At 45.2% G+C, this 26,396-nt stretch overlaps 1 protein-coding gene and 1 long non-coding RNA gene across 2 annotated transcripts in view; both read right to left on the reverse strand.

Annotated features, from left to right (window-relative positions):
• ALDH1A3 (aldehyde dehydrogenase 1 family member A3) overlaps nucleotides 1-6,815 on the reverse strand; it is a 30,310-nt gene extending 23,495 nt beyond the window's left edge. The window contains exon 1 of the mRNA XM_035131879.3: nucleotides 6,600-6,815. Coding sequence (XP_034987770.1) covers nucleotides 6,600-6,701 — 102 coding nt within the window. The 5' untranslated portion in view covers nucleotides 6,702-6,815. The remainder of the gene's footprint in view (nucleotides 1-6,599) is intronic.
• Nucleotides 6,816-7,095: 280 nt separating this feature from the next.
• Nucleotides 7,096-26,396, reverse strand: part of LOC148683647 (uncharacterized) — a 37,805-nt gene continuing 18,504 nt past the window's right edge. The window contains exon 3 of the long non-coding RNA XR_015946765.1: nucleotides 7,096-11,413. This is a non-coding gene — a long non-coding RNA (uncharacterized LOC148683647). The remainder of the gene's footprint in view (nucleotides 11,414-26,396) is intronic.

A 26,396-nucleotide genomic window follows, 5' to 3' on the forward strand; every position in this document is an offset into this window, starting at 1 on the left:
AAAAACTAAAGCACCCTTCTTTCTTTTGACACAACACACATGGCTTTGTTTTGGGACTTTTTTCTACCACAAGATATGCTGGAATTTAGCTTGAGGTAGAAAAATGATCCCAAAAAACCATTTGTGTTATGTTTTCAGAGGCCTGGGCTTTGATCTAACAAACCAATTAATTGGTTAAACAGCCCTTGCAGAAATGCTTTAGCTGGACAACTGTAAAAACATTTGTGTTAAAAAGCAATTCAGAGGGGATGACTGTCAAATTAATTTTTTTAAAGATCGGCATAAAACAGCAGTATACCAGAGATCCAGTTTTTAATGAAAGCTTATTTGCAATCACACGGATGTTTTTACAGTTGTTCCGGTGGGGGTGGGGGGTTCCCTACCCATAATGTGATGAGCTACTACAGTATTGTATCACACAGTCAGTTTCTCAGCACCTGTTGATATTCTTTCCTGCTTTCTTCTAACTACCATGTTTCCCTGAAAATAAAACACTGTCTTATATTTTTCCTCAAGAAGACACACTATGGCTTATTTTCAGGGGATGCCTTGTTTTTAATTACTCGCCTCTTCCTTGGCGCCCTCCAGAACTGCGCCCTATCACTATGTCTTATTTTTGGGGTATGGCGCAAATGCTTAGAAATCCTGCTACGGCTTATTTCATGGGTATGTCTTATTTTCGGGAAAACAGGGTATTGGTTCTGAACTGCATTTCCTCCTCCTTTGCTCAAAGTTGTTTAAGCCACGAATATTTTAGAAGAACCTCTTTGAAAACCTATCCAAGCGTCCTGCAAACTCAATCAAATACATATCAACTCAATGAATCAAAATGTCTGCTCTTTCACTATTTCCCACTTCTAAAAAATGGGCACACAATTCCAAATCAGGGCCAGCACTGATTTAAGGCCTTTCCTTAAAAGGCGACAAATATCATGTTTTTCCTGAAGTAGCTGTAGCATCAATTTTAGGACTGGAGTGTGTGTTAGTAGAACAGATCTAAGACCAGAAGCAAATACTTGCACAAATGCCTTGAATTTACTTTGATGTGGCAGTAGCAAAACACACCGCTTTGAAGGGTGAGGTCACTATTCTCGCCTCCGTTGTCAGGAATCGCCATTGGCCTTGATGGAATTTGTACTTGAGTAAGCCTGAGTAGGCTCAAGTACCATGTCCTTAAACACTTGAGAGAATTAAGCATCTTAAGCACATTTGCTCCTGATTTCTATAACCCTATAAAATGTTCATTAGATATCTAATGAAGCATCCCTTAAAATTTAATGCAAGCTTCCTGAATTCCTCTTCTTTATTGGTGACAAACTCCTCCCCCTTGAAAATCAGCTGCTGATTGTTATCTAGACTCTAGAAAACAACTTTGCCCAACTCATTCCTATTTACACTTATTTTCTTCCACATTTTCTACATACTTGGATTTAACACAGACGTGTTTTCTAAATACGTAAGACCACCATAATAATACTTGCAAGGAAACAGTTTTGGGATTGACTCATTCAGAGGTATATATGAACAGTATGGTATGGTTTTGGGGAGCTGTAACTGATTACCATCATGATCTGACAGACTTGTGCTTATAAACTGATTGGGGGCACCCACTAGGGTTGGGCTCCAACTCCCATCAGGCCCAGAAAGCATGGGCAATAGCCAGGCATGATGGGAATCACAGACCTTCCAAGTGTCCCTTTTTTTCCAAGCATAGCCCAAGATTTACAGAAACTGTCCTGGTTTGTCATTTGATCCTAGAATGTCCTGCTTTTCCTTAAAAAGGTAAAGGGGCCCCTGACCATCAGGTCCAGTCGTGTCCGACTCTGGGGTTGCAGCGCTCATCTCGCTCTGTAGGCCGAGGAAGCCGGCGTTTGTCCGCAGACAGCTTCTGGGTCATGCGACCAGCATGACAAAGCTGCTTCTGGCGAACCAGAGCAGCGCACGGAAACACCGTTTACCTTCCCGCCGGAGCTCCCGCCGGAGATAAAAAGTATTTATCTACTTGCACTTTGATGTGCTTTCAAACTTTCATCAGAGAAACTTTGGAGGGTATGGTAGTATGTCCCTACTTTCATCGGAGGGTATGGAGTTATGTGAGCCCCAAGCCAAGAAAATAAGTAACTATACAACCTTTAGAAGAATGCAGTCCAGTATAGGGAAGGGTTTTTTTTAAAAAAAAAAATGTATAATGTTTTATTAGGTTTTATACATGCTGGAAGCCACCTCGACTGGGCAATGCGGTCAGATGGGTGGGATATAAATAATAAAATTATCATTATCATCATGGACTAGGATGTCCCTATTTTCACTGGAGAAATGTTGGAAGGTATGGAATCCTATGCTTCTTCCAAATAATGTGTATGGTTCATCCATTCTGTTTCTGATTTTTGAGATGGTCGACACCTGCTGTTTTCCACATTTTGGGATGGATACCCAAAATGTCAGTGTTTTTAAATTTTATGTATATATCTATATTCCTATACATTAAGGAGAATGTGTACAAGCAGGCCTCCTTAAAGACATATATATGCACACAACCTCTACTCACACCTGTCTCCTCACCGAGATCCTATGTTAAGCAAGAGAAGTTCCTTTCATTATGGCCAGATTAGTGTACAGTAGGGATGTCAGACAAACTCCACTGAGTTCACATTTAAAGACAAACCTCCCCAGTTTCTACTTCCTGATAGAAAAAATACACGAACCAAACTCTGCATGTCTATGGCTCTGTGAAACACAGCTATCCTTTGGAACGAGCACTTTTCTGAATTTTGCAGTGCCATTCTCCAGCCAAGTAATATGTACAAAAATGCACACATTAGTGAAATTCACGTAGAAAATTGCACTAAGGAACATTGCTTTGCAAAAATGTGCACTATTTTTCAAAACGTGTATAGAAGAAATTTGTACTAAAACGCTGACGAATTTTCATGAGGGCTCTTAAGAAGAAAATTCGCAAACGGCTGTGAAATGTGGAGAACTGAACCTAAGAGAAACTGAAAGTGACAGATTCTCCCAATCCCTAGCAAGCAGTTTAACATTTTCCTGGAATTAAGGCCATTGGTCATATCTTATGTGGCTGCCGTGTTTTGCAATGCACATCTTACAGGATTCAACACAAGTTGTGAGAGGCACAAGCTCTCCAGGTTTGAAAGCAAGGCCCACAAGCTTTAATAAAGTGATCAGTTAAGGCTGCAATCCTAGCAAAACATTTTGTTTCCCAACACAGAGCAAACGGTACCTCTAAGTATAGTATATATCCTAAGGCCGGTCACATTATTTGGCACTTGAAGTTGAAAATTCCCCAAGTTCCTCTCCCCATTCTCCAGAAGTTTTTTTTTTAAAAAAAAGCCAACCCAATCTGAATAATAAAAAATTAAAATGACTCAACAATTTACTATACTTTCATGATACCCTAATTCAGCTGCCTGAGTTGGCTGCCTAATTTTACCTAAGGGTAGGGCTGGCTGTGACCAGCTGCATTACTTGCCATGAGAATGTGCTAATATGGCAGAAGTCTTCTACTAAGGAGTCTTAAAAGGCCTGAGACCCCCTGACTCAAGATGGTCGGTTGTGGCTTTTTTTTCATTCCAATGTGCAATGAGTGGTTATACTTCAAGAAAAGGAATTAGCTCCTCTCGATATGAATTCCAGAACCTGAAGTTAACAGTGGTCAGTTACCAGATCAATTCCGCTAGCTGAAAGTCCTTTCTAAGGACTGCAATGTGTGGATATTGTAACTGAAATTGATCAGCTCATCAACAGAGGCCAGACAGCTAATTGGGTTTTAAAAAAGTATTTTAAGAGGTAAAAGTCTACAGCTTGCATAGCGTAACAGTTAAATCCATCTTCAGATAACACACTCCTTCCTACATGCCCCAACCATGTGTGCAAAAGACTCTAAACTTTCTTGATCAATTTCCCTGTTTTATGACTCATGCACTTTATTTTTGTATAGGTGGAAGTATACACGTTCAATTTATTATCCGTGCATTCTATCATTTTCAAATACCGGTAAGTGAGATTATACAAGTGCCTTCAGTTGCACATGCTGCCCAACATTGCACAGAAAGAAATACACACTTAGCAATTTTCAGCAGAAGATTCACAGCAACCTTGCACTTTAAATATCACCTTTATGTTGTTTTTCTTAATTAGGGATAGGCTCAATTTCAGACATTATTTTCTGTTGGGACCTCAGATTTAGACTCTACTTTGGGATGAGATCTTCAGACAAATACGTCAAGGAGAAGCAATAATTATAAATTTCAACATGGCAATATTGCAACTGAATTTTACTCATGTCTCCAATTTCCATGTCTTTTTTAATCTTTTAAAGGGCCGTTCCATACAATTTAAGAGCGGGAAATGTTGCCAAATAAACTCTTCTAACTCTTTCTTTGAGTTCAATTTTTGTTGGGGCGGTGTCCTGCTGTCAATCTAAGCAGTAACTGGTAGATGCAGTTTTCATTTTAGTGGCCAAATATAGCAGGATATTTGCATAAATGCAAAAACCTGTCACAGACTAAAATACCAGCAATCTTGATCATATGCTGAATATTATTATTTTAAAAGTGAATAATACTACAGCTACGCAATTCACTATGGGAAAGCACTCAACTTTGCAGTCCCAGTTGTTCAATTGAGTCCTGAACAGGAACAGGCTATGCTCTAATAGTTAATGATGGACTGGCTCATTATTATTTTAAATAATTACTTATATGAAATATGGTTCATTCTGCTTCCAACATGGCTACAGGACCAAACACTCCAAGCAAGCCTCTTGAAGAAAATGTAAAAAGCAGGGTAGCATTTTGCTTCTACTAATTCCTAGCCAATATTAACGCCAGGAAATTTTACTACCGGTATGTGCTTTGAGATGCTTCACTTTCATTCTTTTTCATGCATGCACGCTCTCTGTGGGCCAATGCCACTATCATTCATATATTGAACAGAAGGTATGAAATAATACTGTGTGCAATGAAGTGGTACCCCAGTTGAAATAACACTTCAATCAATAGTTTGTGTTAAACAAACCATTAATTCCACATCTTCAGCCTCCCTCCCCGTTTGCAATAAGGGTATAACACTGAGCTACCTTGCAGGGGTGGTTTAATGATTAGCAGAACACTATTAGACGCACTATTAGACACTGCCGGGACGCAGGTGGTGCTGTGGGATAAACCGCAGTGCCTAGGGCTTGCCAATCAGAAGGTTGGCAGTTCGAATCCCTGCGACGGAGTGAGCTCCCATTGCTTGATCCCAGCTCCTGCCAACCTAGCAGTTCGAAAGCACGTCAAAGTGCAAGTAGATAAATAGGTATCGCTCCAAGCGGGAAGGTAAACGGCGTTTCCATGCACTGCTCTGGTTCGCCAGAAGCGGCTTTGTCATGCTGGCCACATGACCTGGAAGCTGTACGCCGACTCCCTCGGCCAATAACGCAAGATGAGCGCCACAAACCCAGAGTCGGTCACGACTGGACCTAATGGTCAGGAGTCCCTTTACCTTTATTAGAAATGCAGCAATATTATGGTACCAAGGTGCAGGAAGAACCTGGATCTAATCATGTCCACAAAATACATTAATGGAGAACCAAGGGAACTTGATGAATAACTTTTAGACATGCAAACCTAGTTCCACTATGAGCCCCCCCCCACCTTGGTACAAAACTTTCCAATGACTGCAGAAGGTGAGGTCAACTTCCACTAAGAGCAGGGCCTTTTCTGCAGCAGCCCCAGACTTGTAGAACACAATACACATGTCCTCATCTCTGCTAGCTTTCCAAATATGGCCATAACCTTTGGGAAGCTAACTGCTCTCTTCTCTAGCTATGGATTTCATTATTGCAATGTTTCTGTTTTTTGTTGTTTATTCAGCTGGTATGTCCTCTGCTTCAAGTGTACAGGCTATGAGAGATGTGGCTTATCACAGCCAAAACAGCATTATCCGTGCACAAGAGGGCATTGGCAGGCTCAGAGGGACCCCAGGGTCTAACAAAAGTACATTTTGGAAGAAAAAAAATTCCCAAGGAAGCAGGGGGACTGCCCAAGATTGCCCAATGAGGACAGAATGTTCAGTGGCCATGAAACACTGACTACTGAGGAACTGGAAGACCAGATGGATGGGAATGTAAAGTTTATGTATGTCTTATTGTATTGTTTGGTTTGTGAGCCCCTTTCTATATCAATTATGAAAAAGCAGCACATGAATACTTTTAAATAAGAAACGATATTCTAACTTGGTTACAAAGTTACCAAGGGCAAATCTTCCCAGCCTTCAGTTTTCCCTGCTTGGAAATCACAACCTAAACATTTTACTGTCAGCTTTTCTACATTTCTCCCTGTAAGATGCAGGGCCATCTATGTTTAGTGGCTTTTATCCTGGAGCAACTTTTAGGTGTCCATTCTTCTCTAGTTTACTCCTTTGAGCAGGTTTTGTGGGGTCGGGAGAAAGAGAGAGGATTGACCTCCTAAGGACTAGAGACTTTATTTCACTTTAAAATCCCTCTAGTTCCCCCACCACCGAGAGAAAAGCAGACAGAGAAGAAGATAACCACACAGAGCAAGCAGGAGCAGAGAAACCTACCGCTGCCCCCTTACCTTGGTGTACTTGATCTCCAAGTTCCTAATAGGATGAGGAAGCGGAGGGGTCGTCTTCTTCTCCGGCTGCCCGTTTTCTACGGCCCCATTGATTGCGGCCATCTCGCAGGATGCCTTCAGACAGAGCTTGGTGCGGGTAGTCCCCCACTCCCTCTTCCTTGCAGCCGACGGAGTCCTCCTCGGGAGGGTGACAGGCAGCCAAGCTCGCGGAAGCCTTTCCCAGGGCTTGCCTTTATGAATTCTCAGCCTCCAGCGGGAGTCCCGGGCCGAGGACTCCCATTGGCTGCGCCGCTCTAAGCCCCGCCCCGCTCCTGGTCCATGCAGCCGCTCGGAGGCTGCAATTGACAGGCAGCAGGTAAGGAAGGAAGGAAGGAGGAAGAGAAGGCGCGGGTGCAAGGCGCGGGGCCCAAGCAGGTGCGGAAGATCAGCTTCAGCTTCCTCAGCAGAAAGGGTTGTGTTTGTATATACATGTATATATATTATGTGTGCATGCCAACCGGCCCGGGTTGTGTACTACAACTCCAATCAGCGGTTGTGTACTACAACTCCCACCAGCCCCAGCCAGCTGGTGCATATATAATAAATACAATGTATGTGTGTACGTGTGTATGCCTTTTCTCTAAAGAAGTAGCAGCTGTTTCATTTATCCCCAGCTGTGTAGCCCCCTGGATTTTTTTCATTCTTTCTCTTCCCCACCTCACCCCCCTTGCAAAAACAATACAATGAAGGTAATTGTTTTTAAAACCTCCTGGAAAGGCTCGATGAGCTGGGAATGAGTTAAGAAGCCCCCTCCCCGGTTTTTTGATTTTTTTATTTAAAAAAATTGCCTTAGAAATGAGCACACGCAGCCTCAAAAACTCAAACCTCCGAGGAGGTCAGCTGTACTGCCACGCAGCGTTTCATATCCATCTATAATGGTGCTGCTTGTGTGTGTTTAAAGTTCTCCTTTTCTCCCCTATGATCACTGCAGCGCGATGGAATGAGCTCATATCAGATTAACCCCTCCTAATCAAAAACGTGCGTGCATAATGTCCATCTCTCTCCTCTCGCAAGTGGAATAGCAGCGCGAAGGAAGCCTCGCTTGTTTGCCTTGGCTTGGCTGGGCTTGGCGCGCCTCGGGCCCCTCCCGCCCGGCGCTGGCGCTCGGCCCACCAGCTGGATGCTCCTGCTCCCAGGCCAGCAGGACCAACAGCGCGGCTCTTCTGTAGGGCCCCAGGGAGCGATCCGCTGCAGCCACTATCAGCAGGGAGGGAGAGTCGAAAATGTACACGCCATAGATTTAAAACACATTACTCCCCCCCCCCGAAGTATCCTGGGAACTGTAGTTTATCCCTATCAGAGCTACCATTCCCAACACCCATACCAAACTACAGTTCCCAGGATTCTTTGGGGAGGGCAATGTGCTTTGAATGTATGTTGCGGGTGCAGTTTGGGGTCTGCATACCCGTAAAGCATATTTGAAGCACATTTTCCCCACCTCAAAGAATTCTGGGGCACTCAGGGTTGGTGGGAACTGTTGATTACAGCGCCCAGGATTCTTTAACGGAAAGACCATTTTGATAAAAGACTTCCACAATGTATAGGAAAGCAAGCCTTATGAGGAACGGTTGAAGGAGCCTGGAAAAGAGGCAACTGAGAGATGATCTTCAAATATCTGAAGGGCTGTCACATGGAAGATGGAGCAAGCTTGTTTTCTCCTGCTCTGGAGGGTAGGACTCAAACCAATGGCTTCAAGTTACAAGCAGGGCAGTCTCGAGCAGGTCGCATGCCCTGGCGCTGAGGGGCGGAGATCGCTCCGGCGCCCCCGCCTTCGCAGGGCGCAGCATGGTTTCCGCACGGCTTTGCCGCGCGGTGCCCTGGCACCCGGCGCCACCGGGACTCTACCCAGAGCCGGCCCTGGTTACAAGCAAGGAGATTCCAATTAAACATCAGGAAGAACTTGCTGACACTAAGAGCTGTTTGACAGTGGAACAGACTCCCTTAGGAGCTTGGGGACTCTCCTTCCTTGGAAGTTTTTAAGCAGAGGATAGATGGCCATCTGTGATGGAGGCTTTAGTTGTGACTCCTGTATTGCAGAGGGTTGGTCCACAATTCTGTTATCTATGGCAGCTTTAGAGTGTGTAAGATTGTTTAAATATCAAAATTTCAGAATAGACTGATTTTTAAGCATGTCAGAATTACCTTTTTCAATACACCCCAAATTAAAATTGCTCAACATTTAGAGTATGTAAGAGTATTATTTCCCCGTAAAGATTAAAATCTGTTGACTTTTATAATATCTAAGAGTGAAAGCTGCTTTTGCCCTCACTGGAGTCCAATCAAAGAGGGATTTAGAGGCAAACAACTATGGCAACTGCTCGGGCTGTCAGATTTGGGGTTGAGTCTAGTATCTCAAACCACTCAACAGCTGAAACAAGCAATGCAACAAATCACATTTACTTAAAAAGGTGTGTTGATTCATTAGAAGAAAAACAACCCGAAAGCTACAGTAGGACAATAGATTGATTAGGACCATCCATGATGTCACAAAAAAAATGAGCAATTTTTTGAGTCTTCCAGAGCTCTTCTGCAAGATTCCTGCAGATCTCAACAGCTTGCTCACTATTTGCCATGGTTTGGTTGATCCTAATAAAGACATTATCCTGCTACAGCTTCCGGAGCCATCTTCGCTTCTGAAGCTGGCAATGCTTGACTTAACATTTATGATGCATGAGGATGATTCATGCGAAATTTACAGCTTCACTCCCTGCTCAGAAAGCAGCAGAGGCCTAAGTGATTGTGGTCAGATTTATGTGTGCTAATTTTTCTTGGCAGAGATACCTTGTTCATACTATTTATGAGTCAAAGTTGTGAATTGGGCTCTTAATGCAAATTTTAAAAATGTATTCGGCAGTTGAACAAATGGAAGAGGAACAATGAAAGGGGTGTTATTTGGTCTAGGGCAGCCCTTGGTCCATTGCCTAATTTTCTGCATAAGTTACTGATCTGAGAGTGTCTCCTGATAGGCAAGCCTAGAGATCAAGTGACTCATGCAGAGAGACAATTGGGGGGGCAGTCTCTTCTTAAGGCAAGTCATTTGGCTTCATATCAAGCATGGTGGAATGCAAGGACATGGCACAGTTAACTCTGTTCAGTGAAAGCTGATTGGAAGGATCTGATCGGAGCACAGTTGAATAATACAGAGACACAACAGGGAGCCTCCTCTTCAGGTTTGCAGGAGCCTTCAATGATCTGCTTTTAGTCATGCTGGCCACATGACCCGGAAAGCTGTCTGTGGACAAACGCCTGCTCCCTCGACCTGAAAGTGAGATGAGCGCCACAACCCCATAGTCGCCTTTGAGTGGACTTAACTGTCCAGGGGTCCTTTACCTTTTTACCTTACAGCTTGTATGAGTGTCTGCCCTTGAAGGAGTCTGCCCCCATGCCTCTGCATGAGTCCTTGCTCTGGACTTGCTTCCAAGCTCATACAGAGATTATAAATCCAACTGTCATGATCCAGTCACATCTGAAAGAGACACAGTACAGAACTATCTTCTCCAAGGGAAATGAAATGGAAGGACCCATGTTCAGAGCAATAAATCATGTAGAGACCCAGCAGGCAGCTTCCTCGTTGCAGAGGGCAGACACTTTTGGCCCACATAACTCTTTAACTACAGTATTTAATTAACCAAATTCTCGCCACACACTACCAGTTCTCTTTGAGGACATGAAAGGTTTTTAATAGTTGTTTTAAAATGGGGTGTTTTTATTTTTATTTTTACTGATAATCTTTTTTAAAAAAACTGCTTCGAGGTTGTTGTTGTTTTACAATCAAGTGGGTTATAAATTTTATGAAATTAATGTGTGTGTGTGAGAGAGAGAGAGAGAGAGAAATGGTTGTTGCAAGGTCTCAGGCCCCAGTGATCAGAATCCTGCATTCAGTCACCATATTGAGATGGAGTCCTCCAGTATAAGAGACTGCATTGTGGCAGCCAAAGGAGTAAGTACCCTTTGCAGGGGAGATCCCACTGCAATAGGTTCTGTTTCACTGCACACCAGTAAGCTTCCAGACCTGAAAAAGCAGCCATTGTACCTATCAGAACAGGTACAGTTGGGGGAGAGTATGATTCACAAGCTGGAATGATTAACAATGCAACCCAATGTAAGTTTGCTGGGAAATTTCACTGTGTTTCACGGAAGATTGCTCCCTACCCAGTGTGTTTGGAAGCACAGCTGAGATCCTGCAGGGAAGGCATGCCTCATTATGTCCTTGTTTGTTTGTTTATGTCGTATTTGTTATTTTCTTCTTCCCGTTTCTCGGAATCTCAGTAATTTCGGTGCTGGGATGTGATACGGATATGGAATTCCCCGAGCCCCACTTCCCATCTGGAGTGGCTAGAGGTGTTCAAGAATGTCCTGGTCATTTGCCTGGTCTGGAAAACAATGATTTTCTTGCCTTGTACGGGATACAATATTTACTCTTAAGATTTGTTCCAGAGTATCTAGGATGTTTCCTGTAGCTGATATCAAAAGTGGAGCAAAGACTCTGTTAACTGTCTTTGGCTTCCCAACATACTTGATCACTTTCTCCTTCTTTCTCTTTCCTTTTCTTCTGTGGGACAAAATTGTTGCAGCGTGAAGTGCTTCTTTCCCACCCACTCCTCTCCATTCCACACCCCACACCCATTTCCATTTCTGTTTCAATCTGTCAGCATTTCATACCCACTGAAATGCTTGCTGAGTCCTTAATGACCTGTTTTTTGGATGTGTGTTGTCCTTCCTCCATTTGGGGTCTTTTTGTGTAGTTAGACCATATAACACCAGTCCTGAAAGACCTACATTGAAGAAGAAGAAGAGTTTGGATTTGAAATCCCGCTTTATCACTATCCTAAGGAGTCTCAAAGCGGCTAACAATCTCCTTTCCCTTCCTCTCCCCCAACAAACACTCTGTGAGGTGAGTGAGGCTGAGAAGTGTGACTAGCCCAAGGTCACCCAGCAGCTGCATGTGGAGGAGCAGGGGCACGAACCCGGTTCACCAGATTACGAGTTCACTGCTCTTAACCACTACACCACACTGGCTCCCAGTACGTTTCCAAGCACAATTCAAAGTGTTGGTGCTGACCTTTAAAGCCCTAAACTGCCTTGGCCCAGTATATCTGAAGGAGTGTCTCCACCCCAATTGTTCAGCCTGGACACTGAGGTCCAGCTCCGAGGGCCTTCTGGCGGTTCCCTTGCTGCGAGAAGGGAGGTTACAGGGAACCAGGCAGAGGGCCTTCTTGGGAATGGCGCCCTCCCATCAGATGTCAAGGAAATAAACCTGACTTTTAGAAAACATCTGAAGACATTAGGGAAGTTTTTTAATGTTTGATGTTTTATTGTGGTTTTAATTTTCTGTTGGGAGCCGCCCAGGGTAATAATAATAATAATAATAATAATAATAATAATAATAATAATGTAGCAGACACACTTGTGCCCAGTCCCACCTACAATCAAATCTTGGGTTTCTCCACTGATTTCCATGGGCAGATCCCTGTTCTGTCCCTGAGGCCATTTTAAAATAAACTCTCTGTGTGCACCAGGGATCATCCCTATCCAGATAAATAGACAGTTATAGGTAGGTAGCCGTGTTGGTCTGACGTAGTTGAAACAAAAAAAAAAAATTCTTATTACCAAAATTTTTAAAAAATTAAAAAGTTCTTATTACCAAGCTTAAAACCATGGAGAGACCAGGTCTGAATAAAGACATTGGATTCTTATCTCATTATACTGTACATGATAAAGCTATCTTTAGCCATCTCACCCCTTGCTTTTTCCTGCAAGACCAATTGCAGTCGTTAACAGTCGTCAACAGCTATCAGCCAGTCAATCACCCACTCCCACCACAAGGAGGGACCCACCCTCTCACTGTATATAAGCATCTGGTGACTTCTGTTTCAGTGTATCTGAAGATGTGTGCATGCACACGGAAGTTCATACCAATGACAAACTTAGTTGGTCTCTAAGGTGCTGCTGGAAGGATTTTTTTTATTTTGTTTCAGATAAATAGACAGTTCTTTCTACACTTTATGTCTATCTATGTGTCTTCCCCATTTCCCATTTCCCATTCCCTTTCCCAGTCACTGCTTTCTATTCTCCCCCCAACCTAGTTGTCAGCCCCCACCCTCAGGTCACACCTGCACCAAGCACTTAAAGGCACTACTATACCACTTAAACAGTCATGAAGAATCTTGGGAACTGCTGTTTGTTAAGGGTGCTGGGAACTGGAGTACTGTGAGGTCAACTGCTTCAACAAACTACAGTTCCTAGGATTCTTTGGGGGGAGGCCATGACTGTTTAAAGTGGCATGAAACTGCTTTAAACTACAGTGCGGATGGGACCTAAGACTCCATTGCCAGCCTGGTAGGGTTTTGTACATGGTATGGTGGAGATGGCAGTCGTGGGGCAACTATCTTGTATTTTGCCTCACACAGCAAAACATTTTGCATTGGCCCTGTACTCAGCCCTCTATCCTCCTTGCGCTTTTGGGCCCTTCTCCAGAAAAGCTCCGAATTCAGTCTCCAGCCCCAAAGGAACACAGCTCAGTGGTAGAGCACAAAACCCTACCAGGCTGGCAATGGAATCTTAGGTCCCATCTGCACTGTAATTTAAAGGTCCCAGGATCAATCTCTGGCACATCAAAAGGTCAGGAGTGAAGGGAAAGTGCCGCTTTCTGCTTGAGATGCTGGAAAGCTGCTGCCAATCAGAGGAGGCAAAACCGGGTTTGGTGTGGGTCTAACCTGCTATAAGGAGGTAATTTCCTAAGCTAGATCAGTATGGAATTTCAGAAAGGCAGTGAAGGCATTTTGGAAATAAATAAGTGGCAGCAATAGCAAGTGAGGCAATCATTTGTTTTATCTCGTCCTCATCTCTCAATCTCTCATGTTTGCATTTATCGCCTACTTTCTCCCCTCTCACTGCTACCTAAAAGCTACCCTTAGCAAAGGGGCAGTCATCAACATAGACTGGAAAACGATAATCATTTTTTAAGAGAGTGGGAAGCTATTTGAGAGAGCATCAAAAATTGTCGTGCTGTTCTATCCCCTTTCCTGGGCCTGTTCAAACAGGTTCGGTAGGTTTTTGAAACAGTGCAAACCTGCCAGACCATCCTCTTCCACTTTTGTTTGTTTTTGCCAGTGGTAAAAGTGGTACAGACCATAAGCAGTAATGTCTCTTTCAAACTACATTTGGTGCTCCGGGAGTAGGATTCTGATCTTCAACAATGGATTCTTTAGGAGGCAAGCACATATGACATACTGTTGCCACTGCACTTGGCAAAAGGCTCTTATTTGGGCCCCTTCATTAGCCGTGGGCAGAGGTGTGCGATATGCAAGCTTGAAAGCACACACAACTCTCTTCTGCCAGGAGACTTGTGCAAGTGCTGTACTTTTCCATCTATAAGACGCCCTCATGTATAAGACTCAAGACATGTATTTTGGGGGACTCAAGTTTAAGAAAATGCGGGGAGGTGGCACAGAGCTGCAGAGCTTTTTTGGGGTAGATTACCCAGGATTGTTGAGCTTTTTTGAAGGGGGGGATTGCTGAAAACCGCTCACCTGCACGCTTGGCAAAATTAGCTTCCCATCTGTCCCATTGCTGGCAGAAGCTGCCAATCGCCAGCCCAACTGCCAGAGCATCAGCCAATCAATACCACCCATGGACGCAGCAACCAATAACATGCACAATAGCCGCTGACAGACGCAGCAGCAACCAATCAAACATCCACCCTATGTATAAGACGATCCCCACTTTTTAGCATGATTTTTAAAGAAAAAACCATAGTCGCATACACGGAAAAGTACGGTTAAGTCACATGCTGAATGCATTTGGGGGAAAATACCTTCAGACTGTCAATGACGTACTGCATGGGTTGTCAACCTTTTTGAACCTGTGGGTATATTTGGATTCTTTACCAAGTTTCCTGAGCACCAGCTCTTGGGGCTCCTTCCAACAGAATTAATCTGAGCCTTGAAAGAGGAAGTAGGAAAGAGAGACACTCTTCCAACTTCCTCCTTCAGCTCTATGTACTTTTCGAGGGTGTAAAAAACCACACTCGCCACCTCCTGACCAAGGGGGAAGCAAGGGGAGGAGTGCTTGGAGGCTTTGTGGGCACCAGGGAAAGGCCTCAAGAATTGTTTAGCGACTTCAATTCCCCTCAAAGAGCTACAATTCTGTGGAGAGGGATTGATTGTTAGACCACTCCTAGCATTGTAGCTCTGTGAGGAAAATGGGACAACTCTCAACACTCTACCAAACTACCACCTCAAGAATTCTTTGGAGGAAGCCCAAGTGATATCATAGCGCTTTAAATGTATGGTGTGGATGTGGCCCTGTTGTTGACTTCCCTGCCTTCTGCCCCACTAGTCTCAGTGGGCACCAGGCACCATTGGAAGCCGTCACTGCTTTTCAGCTATGTCTACTTCAAAGTCGGAAATATATTAAAATGGCCAATTCTGTAGTGCCCATTGAGCGAAAGGGCAAAACTCTATGATGTTGACTTCTCCCCTGCTTGCTCTGTGGGGATACCCTTTTACCTGAGATCCTGTAGCCAGAGATTCTGGGGATTGAGTCTGGGACCTATGGCATGGAAAGCATGTGTCCTAACACCGAGCTACAACCACTTTCCTTGAGCACCTTAATTTTAGTTATTTGTTGCACTCATATCCCACCTTTTTACTCAAAGGATCTCAAGTACTTCTCAATTAACCCCACAGCAATCCTGCGACATAGGCGAGGCTGAGAGGCAATGGTTGGCCCAAAGTCACCCAGTAAACTTTGTGGCTGAGTGAGGATTTGAACCCTGGTCTCCCAGGTCCTCATCTAACATGCTTTCTATTGCACCACATTGGCTTTCTTAAGAAGTGCCATGTGACCAATTCATCAAATCTGGATTCAGAAACATTGTTGTATGAAATTTCTCCCAACACAGTGCATTTCTGTATGTTGTTTCCCCTAATATAGACACATTCTTTGGTTGGAGAACAGCACCACAAAATTCAGTGCTGTGCAAATTTTGCAGGATCGCTGTGCTTCATGTAGCATTTCAGGAAGTGCGATTTAGTTCATCATCCCTGACCACTGCTCCTGCTAACTAGGGATGATGGGAGTTGTAGTCCAAAAACAACTGGAGACCCAGATTTGGGAAACGCTGATCTAGAGGACTGCAGCTTCCCCTGTCCTCTTTTAGACCATTGTCAAGCTACATTGGAGGTCCTGAGAAGGACAGAAAGGCAGGACAATTTGCAATCATAATCATCATCTTCTCTGCTTGTGTTGTTTACATAAAGGCTAACAGAGCATATTTTTCAACCAACTGCTTATGCAATGGGATTTGCAGCCATACTTTCCACAGGGATGCTGGTGAAAATGGCATCCCTTTATGGAGCTCTCCTTCCATCCGAGACGTGTGTATGTGTGTCTGAGTGCCAGTGTGGCACAGTGGTTAGAGCGCCAGGCTACAACTTGGGAGACCAGGGTTCAAATCCCCACTCGGCCGTGAAGCTGGGCCAGTCACTCAGGACGGGAGTTGACCAGACATTTGGATGGCTTTAAAAAGGGATCAGACAAATTCTACCGCAAGGAGGACTTGAGCAAAACAACCTTATGCAGGCTTCCAACAGGCATCGGGTTGGCCATTTTGAGAAAAACTTGCTGGGCTAGAAGGGCCAGTAGCCTGATCCTGCAGGCTTATGTTCTTATTCCCCATTGCAGGGCTTTTCCCTAGCCACTTTCCTCATGCACACATACAATTGTATTCCAGAGTAACATATGACATACTGCAGTGTATCCCCACAGGCCTCTCTGCTCTCACCCACCCTGGTTTAAAACTATTATATTACTCCCATGTTAATGAAGGTTTTCCCTCACTTCCTCCTCATTAACAAAGTCCTCTGCCGGTGCCCCTCATCCTGACAGTCCAGGCAGCAGGCTGATGGAAACAGCAACAATAATTCATTTCAGAGCAAAATATTTACTTTGATATCGGCCCCCTGAGGGAGCTGAGAGGTCCTCTCGTCCGCCCTGCCAACTGTCTCCAAGTTAGGATTCTGGGGCCTTTGGCTCTCGGAAGGTGCAGTGGGTTGGCTTGGAGAAGATTGGGTGGGTGGGTGGGTGGGTGGGGAGAGACAGGGCGAGGGGAGGGGGTTGCACCTGGGCCTGATGAAGTTTAATGGACTTTAACACATGCAAACAAGTGCTTTTGTTCCGGGGACAAAGGCCTTCTCAGCTTAAGGCTGATTCCCAAACACTGCCCACATTGTTTCCCCTCGGATGCCTCTTGTCACTCTCCTTGTCAAAGTTTAATTAGGACAACGAGCTTTTGCAGGCTCATTTCGCACTTCAGCAACTTCCTAACACTTCCCTAACGAGGGGAGAAGGGGTCTCGGAGAGCCCTGGGCCTTTGGGGAGGGGGTCGGCCGGGAGATGAGCAAAGCATCAGACGAGACTGAGCCGTGGCAGAATGAGGGGCAGATGGGAAACAAAAGCCTGTGGAAGTTGAGACTAATGGAAAATGGGTACAGTTGTTCATCATGAGTGGAGAGTTTTGACGGAGATGACATGTCTTCAATTGCCGTGCCCCAAGACTTTTGGAAGTCCAAGGGTTTTGCTTTATGCTTTTTAGAAAAGGCTGTTTTTTAATTTGGATGTAAAATTTAGGTATTGACTTTGTCACTAACATTAAATGAGTCTGTCAAATCCAGTTTCTCTCCGGTCACATCCAAACCCTACATTTTGAGCACTATTATATTACTTTAACAGTCAGGGCTTCCACAAGGAATCCTGGGAACTATGGTTTGCTCAGGGTGCTGAGAGTAATTAGAAGTCCCCTATTTTCCTGACAGAGCTACAATACTCAGAGAGGTTCAGCAGTCAATCCCTTTTTTCCAAGGAGCTCTGTGAAGGGAATAGGATTCTTCAGGAGAAGCCTTGGTGCTTTAGCGCTACTTTAAATACAGGGTGCAGATATGGCACTAGTTCCTTATTTTTCCAATCTCAGATTCAGTTTTCCACACTTCCATAATCACAGTATCTTAAAAAAAATTAAACCAACAACAAAAAGTTCTAATGCAAATTCATCAACATTGTAGCGCAAAATTCTCCTAAAATAAACATTTTTGTTCATATTGGTTAGAGAACTGTGCTGCAAAATTCAGATAAGTACAGTTTTCAAAGGGTAGTTTGGTTTCAGTTTGCATATGGTTCAAGAAGGCAATTACTGGTAGGTCACAACTGGGTTGTAAGCAGGAGTAACAGGGCCGGCTCTAGGTAGAGTCCCAGTGGCGCAGGGTGCTGGGCCGGTAGGCCGGGCGCTGTGCGGCTAAGCCGCGCGGAAGCCATGCTGCGCCCTGCGAGGGCGGGGGCGCCGGAGCGATCTCCGCCCCTCAGCACCAGGGCGCGCGACCTGCTCGAGACTGCCCTGAGGAGTAAGAAGGTGAACTAGCCACAGACAGGCCAGCAACTGGGGCGGAAGAGCTCAAGCAACAGGAAGGTCTCTTACACCTCTTCCTGCTCAGGAGGAGCCAATGGCTTGCCTGCATGGGAGGAGTCAGTTCAGGGCCTGAAGGCACCTCTCTAAGAAGCTGCTGCCTGCAGTTCATTGGCCGACCACACGGGGCAGCTGTTCACTGGTCCAAAGTGATGGACAGACTGGAAAGAGATTCTCCCACGCAAATTCCTCTTTGATAAGAGAATCCAGCAGTTACTCTGAAAATGAAGTTCTTTTCTCACAGTTTGTAGCTACAGTATTCCATTTCCAAAATTAACTGCCACCATGTAGATGTGGTGAAGGCTGATGGCCGCGAGCTCAGGTGTTTCCTTTTTTATTTGGATTTATTTAACAGGAATTATACACCACTTAATCATCCGTAGCTTTTAAGTGGTTTACACAGGGTTTCATCCAGTCTTAGACCTACTCGGAGTAGACTCGTTGAAAATAAGGGACGCGACTGATTTAGGCAAAATAATTGCAAAATAACAACAATAAAGAGAAAGAGAAAAGTGCAAAGCAAGAAACACAGGTCAGTATTCTACTAGTCTCAGTAGGCTTGTCAATGTTCTGAGCAGGTGACGGAAAGGGTACAGTGAAGGGTCTGCCTGATTTGAATAAGCAGGGAGTTCCAAAAGTGCAGGTGCTGAAAAAAAGATTGCGGAAAGCAATGCCACAATAGGACCCGGTATAAGTAATTCCATTTCCATTGTCTCCAGTGGAGTAGGGGATGCAGATTGCTCTCCCTTGTCTTCCAACGCTCTCTTTCTGTGTTCTCCCCCTCCTAGGCCAGGGGCGCTCTGGATGCAGAGGTTGTTCAGCAGATTGCCACCTCTACAAAATGTAGGATTGCTCTGTAAGCAACCAGCTATTTGCTCCCTGTTCATGCTGCCCCAGGTCAGCTGCCTGGGGTGTCCTCTCAGCAAAAGGGCAGAGTGCGGTCTTACATGTTTATAGAAAGGAGCACTTCCAACACTTAATGCCTTCTATAATATGGGGGGAAATTGCACAAATAGGCATCTTAGGGAAAATTGCATATAAAATGATGTGTAGTAGGAGAAATTTGCACAAAAATGCTGATGGGTTTTCATGAGAACTTTTTTTAAAAAATTGCAAACAGATGTAGAAATGTGGAGAGCTGAACGTATAAGAATGTAAAAACGGAGAGATACTGAAATTGACATGTTTGCCCTGCCTCCTGGCAGATGGTGCTATGATAGGAATGATAAACTTCAGAGTTGACTCTGACATCTTTGACTTTCTCATCCTGCGTCTCCACCTTCTACACCCTGATCTGATCAAAGTCCATCCCCAAGTACGGATGAAGTTATACTTCGCACGTTTGCTGTTGAAGATCAGATGGCAGCCTCAGTCACCTAGTCACAGCCGCCCGACTGTCTCTCGATTAAATTCCAATTAAGTCATCATCAGCTGAGAATAAGCATGAAATAATATCCAACATCAAAACCAACATGAGGAGGGGATGTCTGGGAAGAGGGGGGGGGAAGGTCTGTTGTGCTTTGTTTGGGTTTTTGTGTGTTCCAAAAAATATGCAAATACACACACAAACACACACGTTTCTAGAATACTTGAATTGTTTAGCTGCCTTGAGAATTTTAGGAAAGGCAGGGTTGGGAAAAAAAGTTTCAAGTGAAACAAACAAACACACACCTGAAATATTCTTAAGGGAACCTGTGGCCCACCTGAGCTTGAACTGAATTCCTCTCCCATCCCTAGTTGTGTGGTGCCTTAAGAAAACAAGGAGCCAGATCAGTTGGTGACAGTCCTTGGGCAATCCAACCCATTACATTGAGAGGTGTGAGTGCCCACCTCTTCTTCCTGCCCACCTAGCATGCTTACTGCACCTGCGCCAGATGTTCACATGGGGGATCGGACATGCAAATATAGCCTACATGAATCAGATACAGCGCAAGGGCCAAAATCACACAGGCCACAACTTTGGAATGTCCAGACTTCAAGGAGCAACTTGGAACAAATTTCTTGCAGGAGCAGCCAGTGGAAAGCCCCAAAGTGGGACATTCTGAAGGCAAGGAGAGGGAGGGGCTGTGCCAGCCTGCGATCCATTGGATCCCAAGGTGCTGGCACTAGGCAGGATGTGGCCTGATCCAGGCCTGTACGCTGCACCACACCAGCTCCAGGTTGGCATAGTAATTTGCCTCCCCCACTCCTCCCTCAGCTGATGTGCATCCCGCCCCCACTCTGTTCAGCCCCACTGGGTAGCGGCCTGGGTTTGGACTGAGCTCTTAAGCATGTGTTTAACTATCCCATTGAAGCCTAGGATTGTCGTGAGGGTGAAATGAGATAACCTCATATACGCTGCCCTGAACACCATGGAAGAAACAGGTCAAGAATGGAGGTGTGGTCGGCACAACAAGCAGTCCGCGTGTGTCTGCGTGTGTGCATTTAAAGGCAAACAGGAAGTGGCAATGGGAATGGGCCAATCTCTAACTGGATGGGAGCTTGTGGCTCAGTTCTACAGGAACACATTCATATTTTCCCCACTCCCAGGCCTGCTTTCCTTACATATAAGTTTTTAAGGCTGCAAGTAGGTTTGAGAGGACGGTGAGGACTAGTATCATGGCTGGTGACTTCACAAAAGCAATTTTATTACAGCAAGGGAAAGCAGTATTCCCCACTCCCACCCTGGGGGGAAGAGGTGTGGAGGGGCGAGGGCTCACTCCCAGCTGAGATGTTGCAGGGGTCAGCAAACACAGTTACTTTTTAGGCTGCAGTCTTCCCTTCACTCAAAGCAGCACATCATTAAAATGAATCTGGCACTCGTGTTCATGGCAGGGAACTGGGGAAATTGGCCATGGAGCGGGGGAGAAGTCTCCATGTATTTCCTTTGGGTGTAACAGTTTATATAAAATATTCTTATTTCAGCAATTTGGGGCAGTGTTGGTGTTTCTTTTCCTTTTTTTCTAGCAAAACCGCAGTATTTTCAGGTTTATAGTGTAGCTTTTCCAAAGTTGGCTCAGTCTGGGGCGTTGGGCAGGGGAACTTTCATTACAGGCACGAATATGTGCAATTTCAGTTCATGAGTTCCAGATTTGCGTAATTTTTCAAAGCAACCGGTTTTAACGATGGGTTTTTTTAGCGACTAGGGTTTCCTTTAATAGATTTTAATTAGCTGTCAAGAAGTAAAATGTAATTCAACTCTAATTAAAAAGTAAGCATTGGTTTGAAACGGTATCATTCAAATAACTGTCACAATACGAATTGGGCAACATCTTCTAACACACATTTTGACAGGGATTGGTGCGCACAGTTCTGGGCACGGAGCAGAGTCCAGATGCAGCCGACAGAGTTCTACTCAGAGTAAGCGCATTAAAATTAACGGACCTAAGTGACTCATGTCTATTAACTTCAATGGTTCTACTCCGAGGAGGACAAGCATTGGATACAACCCAGAGGAGGGAATGTGCCCCATAAAAATACAGGGCTAAAAAAACAGAATCAGTAAGTAGCACCTTTGGTCAACTGTCAGGCCTCAGCAAGGCTTACTGCTGATGACTGATTTTGGACCCCAGTTAATCCTCCCCACTCCCCCCCCCTCTCTCACACACACACACCTCATCAGAGTACTAGGCCAGGCATCCCCAAACTTTGGCCCTCCAGATGTTTTGGACTACACTTCCCATCTTCCCCAACCACTAGTCCTGTTAGCTAGGGATCATGGGAGTTGTAGGCCAAAACATCTGGAGGGCCACAGTTTGGGGATGCCTGTACTAGGCAGACAGGACTGGATGCTCTGCCATTTTAATTTCCGACCATGACCCAGAAGCATGTGGCACCAATGTGGCACCCATGGGTGCAATAGCATCCTCGAGGTCTGTCTCTAAAGCCTATGAACCCCTATTAGCCCCTGTCCCCATTCACTGCCCCCTTGGTCATGAGGTAGCAAGTGTGATTACCTTTTCTCCAGTGAAAAAAGTACATTGAACCAAAGGAGGAAGCGGGGAAGGGTGACGCTCTTGTCCACTTCCTCTTTCACCCTTATGTACTTTTCAGAGCTGTTTGCCCGCAGGTCTAAGAAAGGTGGGCAATTCCTCTCCCGGAGCAATAGGACACTGGGCGCAGTGCAGGAAATAAAAATGGCGGTGCCCTCAGCTGCTGCAGTGTGTGCAAGCAGCAGCCAGGCCTCAACAAGTGCAGCCTATTAAAAGGACCTGAAATTCCACAAACCGGTCATTTGGCAGGGAAGGAAGGAGGTGGAGAGGGGGGCTGGATTCTGTCTCCTATTCCCTGTCCCAAACATCCGAACAGCTGGATTCCAGCTTTGTTTACTGGGCTGCATGCCCAACCACAGCTGCTGGATCAGGCTGGGGAACTGTGGGAGCTGCAGCCACTTGCAGGCAATTCTCCATCATCTAGGGATCTGGGTGTAGAAAGCCTACTTCCAGACATGTGGAATCCCAAGCTCAGTCGGGACAACTGTGGCTAGTTCACAGGCTGCTGTCTGAACCTGGGCTTCATAGGCATTGAAGATGCTCTGGAAGGTCTTCCAAGCCATGCCCAAGAATGGACTTGGGAGGCTCAATATAGCTGGTCCTCCCCCACTGTCCTTTTTCTTCCTCTTTTTTGAAAATGAAACAAAATACAGTGGAAGCTTGGTTTTTGAACGTATTCTGTTCTGGAAGTCTGTTCGACTCCCAAAACGTTCGAAAACCAAGGAGCGCCTTCCGATTGGCGCAGGTGCCCTGGAAACAAAAGCCAACAGCCACATCGGATGTTCGGCTTCCGAAAAACGTTCAAAAACTGGAACACTTACTTCTGGGTTTTTGACGTTCGGGAGCCGATTTGTTCGTTATTGTATTTGCAGTTGTTTAAGTACCAATAAAAATTTGTTAAAAGAAATTAATGGGAATTCGAATTACATCTGAGAATGATCAAAGGGAGGAATATATATATATATATATATATATATATATATATATATATATATATAGTATGTGGGTGAAATCCTTATGAGTGGGGCACAGGGTTTTTGTTTGTTTGTGTGCTCACCTTACTTTCTAGGTGGCCACAGGATGATGACTGCGTTTACACCACACATTCAAAATGCTATTATACCACTTTAAGAAGTCATGGCTTCCCTCAAAGAATTATGGGAGCTGCAGTTTTGCTATGGGTTGTTATGGGTTGTTAGGAAGCCCTTGCCCCCCTGTCTCCAGAGCTACAATTCCCATAGCTCCCTGTTCACTCTGGGAACTGCAGCTCTGAGAAGGGAATAGGGCTCTCCTAGACACTCTCAGCACACTTAACATGCTATAGCCTTTATTTTTGGGTACCCACACTTCTTGACAAGCCCACAATGTCCTTGGCAAGGCTTTCCTGTAAGCACAGAGAGGCTGTCTACCATGCACCTGACAGCTGTTCCTTGTCATTAAAAAGCAAACAAAAGTCCCTTTATTTTTAAGGAAATTTGGAAAGAGAAAGAGAAGAGAAAATCAACAAGCCCATGAATCTCATGCGTCTGTTCAGTTTGGGGCTTAGAGATTGGTACTGAAAAGTGCTCAGAGGAGGCGTCACCTGTTGTGTGTTTCCTCTCAGTCCAGTCCTGCCTTGTGCAGGCCCGGCTCTAGGGGTAGTCTCAGTGGCACGGGGCACCAGGGTGCCATGCTGCACACTGCGCCCGCCCACCAGGGCTAGGGCGCCGGAGCGATCTCCGCGCCACAGCGCCACAGCGCCACAGCGCCACAGCGCCACGGCGCCCGACCGGCTTGAGATGGCCCTGGCCTTGTGCACACATAGGGATGCTTTTGGCACCCTCTCATCACTGAAGGAAACCAAGTGAAGTGGGATTGGCTTTGCAGGGCATGTCCCTGTAATGTTTGCAGGGCTGGCCCTGCCATTAGGAAGATTGAGACAACTGACTCAGGTGCCAGATGTGGCGGGGTGGGGGTGACGAGGGCAGTGGTACATAAATACAAAAGAAGAGCCTGCTGGATCAAGCCAATGGCCCATCTAATCCAGCATCCTATTCTCACAGTGACCAACCAGGTGTCTCTGGAAAACCCACAAAAGCACTCTCCTCTATTGTGGCTTCCAGCAACCAGCTTTCGGAAGCATTACTAGCTCTGCCTGTGGAGGCAGAGCATAACTATAATGGCTAGTAGCCATTGATAGCCCTCTCCTCCAAGAATTCGTCTAATCCTCTTTTAAAGCCAACTTGGCTGGTGGCCACCACTGCTTCTTGTGGGAGAGAGTTCCATAGCTTAATATACCCAGCATGAAGAAGGACTTTCCTTAATCTGTCCCATATCTTCCAACAGGCACCGTGGAGCTCCTGTCAGGAGTCCCTCTGGGTCTCAGGCACAGTTTCCCTGCTTCGTGCTGGTTAAGATAACCCCAGGCGATTCAAAGCTGGACCTTCACTCCATGGCCCAGAATTCTCCTGCTCCGGTGGTGGGAGAGAACCAAATCTACTCCGTTTCCTCCTTCTGGGCAAATTACTGAGGAAGGAGGCCACCAACCTTCATGCACTGCTGCCAAGCTCTCTCTTCACCTGTTTGATGCCATGTAAAAGAAGTTGGGGCTAAAAAACATGGAAGAACTTGTTGCCTGGGACTATGCTGCTGTACTGTGTGAAGAAGCTCCTTCCCATAAAAAAATAGGTCAACTGGCATAGGGCTGGTACTCAGCAGCCATATGAGTTTGTACTGAATTGTATTAATTATTTGATTGATTTGTTTGTTTTGTGCTGTATTTATACACCATTGTGCTTTAGACACAATTATCTTGACTGAAATCTTGTTCGTTTTTGATGCTTATTAGTTATTGTGTGAGCTGCTTTGAGCTCAGCTTCATTGTTGGAAAAGCGGGATACAAATATTCGATCAAAAATCAAATTCAGACAACAAGAGGATCAAACGTTAGTGAGGCATGAAACGAGCACATATCAGGTCCAGATATTTGCCCTGCAGGGATGTTTCAGCCAAGATCACCTGTCCATTAAACTTCCAGGAAGATATGAGGATTTTCTTTTCTATTTCTCTCTTCCCCCCCCTCCATATCACACAATCCTCTGCATTAAAAAAGTTTTCAATGGCAAAGAAGCTGGTTTGGTTTCATAGGAAGCTACCGCCTTCTAAAGCTGGATGTATTTGAATCACTTTAACTGTTTTAAGTGGATCCAGGCTCAAACAGAACCAAGGACAGCAGGACAATAGCTGGGTTTTCCCTTTGAAACAAAATATACAGATGCTTATTCTGAGTGTTTCTCTGTCTATCTTCCTGATCGGTCTCTCCCCCCTCCCCCCGGGTTTGGTTTTCATGTAGTATCCAGTATCAGGGAACCTGGCAATCAAAACCAAATAAAGACTTGGGGGGAGCATTTAAGCTGTTCTAGGTACAGCATGAAGGCTTTTGTCTAAAAAGCCAAGCCAATAACTCTTTTCCCTGCTCATGCCCAAGTTTCATTCGCTAGGGTGCTTTCACACAAAATGATTGTGGGTGTGGAGCTGAACCTGATATCTGCAAATAATCTCTCCTTTTGGAGGGCAAGCAGTAAAAATGGTTTTTGCATCAGTTGTTTACCACAGAAGGGCATGGCTAAGTGGCAGAGCAGTAGGCCCAAGAGCAGTAGGCCCAAGGTTCAATCCCTGGCATCTCTAGGTTGGACTACGGATGTCCCCTCTCTGAAACTGTGGATTGCCACTGCCAATCAGTTTATGCAATACAGAATCAGTTTAGGCAATACAGAGGGATCAGTGGTCTGATTCAGCGTAAGGCAGCTTTCTGTGTTCCTATTTCATTGCATGCCACTTTTATTAGCCTACAGAAAAGTGGGGTATCAATATTATTTGGTAGTTGTGGGTGCTATGGATAGGTAAGCAGTGATTATGGTGAAGCATGGGAGCTATCACTAAGTGGACTCAGCCAGTGCAGACATTGGTCTCAGTATAATGCAGTTTCTTATGTTGGTGAACATATTTCACAATGAGTTTTCTCTCGTTTGTAGAAGGAGAAGGTTGAGGAGGACTGAGAGGCTGGAATGCAGGATTGAATGAGAAAGGTCCTCCCTTTGTGACTTTAGATGTCAGAGAGAGAGAGAGAGAGAAGCATATTTACCTACTCTTCCCTCTGCCCCTCTGGCACAGAGTCTCACTGGGGAAGGTTGGAGGACTGAACAGGAGGAGTTGGAAGCAGAGCTGCCAGCAAAAGGGCAAGATAAAGTTGTGTCACAGAAAACCAGATACCACCTTCATAGGTGGATCAGGCACACCTGCCCAAATGAAACATGCATGCGTGCCCGGAGCAAATTCATAGGGCTC

Source organism: Zootoca vivipara, chromosome 13 (assembly GCF_965207765.1).
Source record: "Zootoca vivipara chromosome 13, rZooViv2.hap1.1, whole genome shotgun sequence".
Classification (NCBI taxonomy): Eukaryota; Metazoa; Chordata; class Lepidosauria; order Squamata; family Lacertidae; genus Zootoca; species Zootoca vivipara.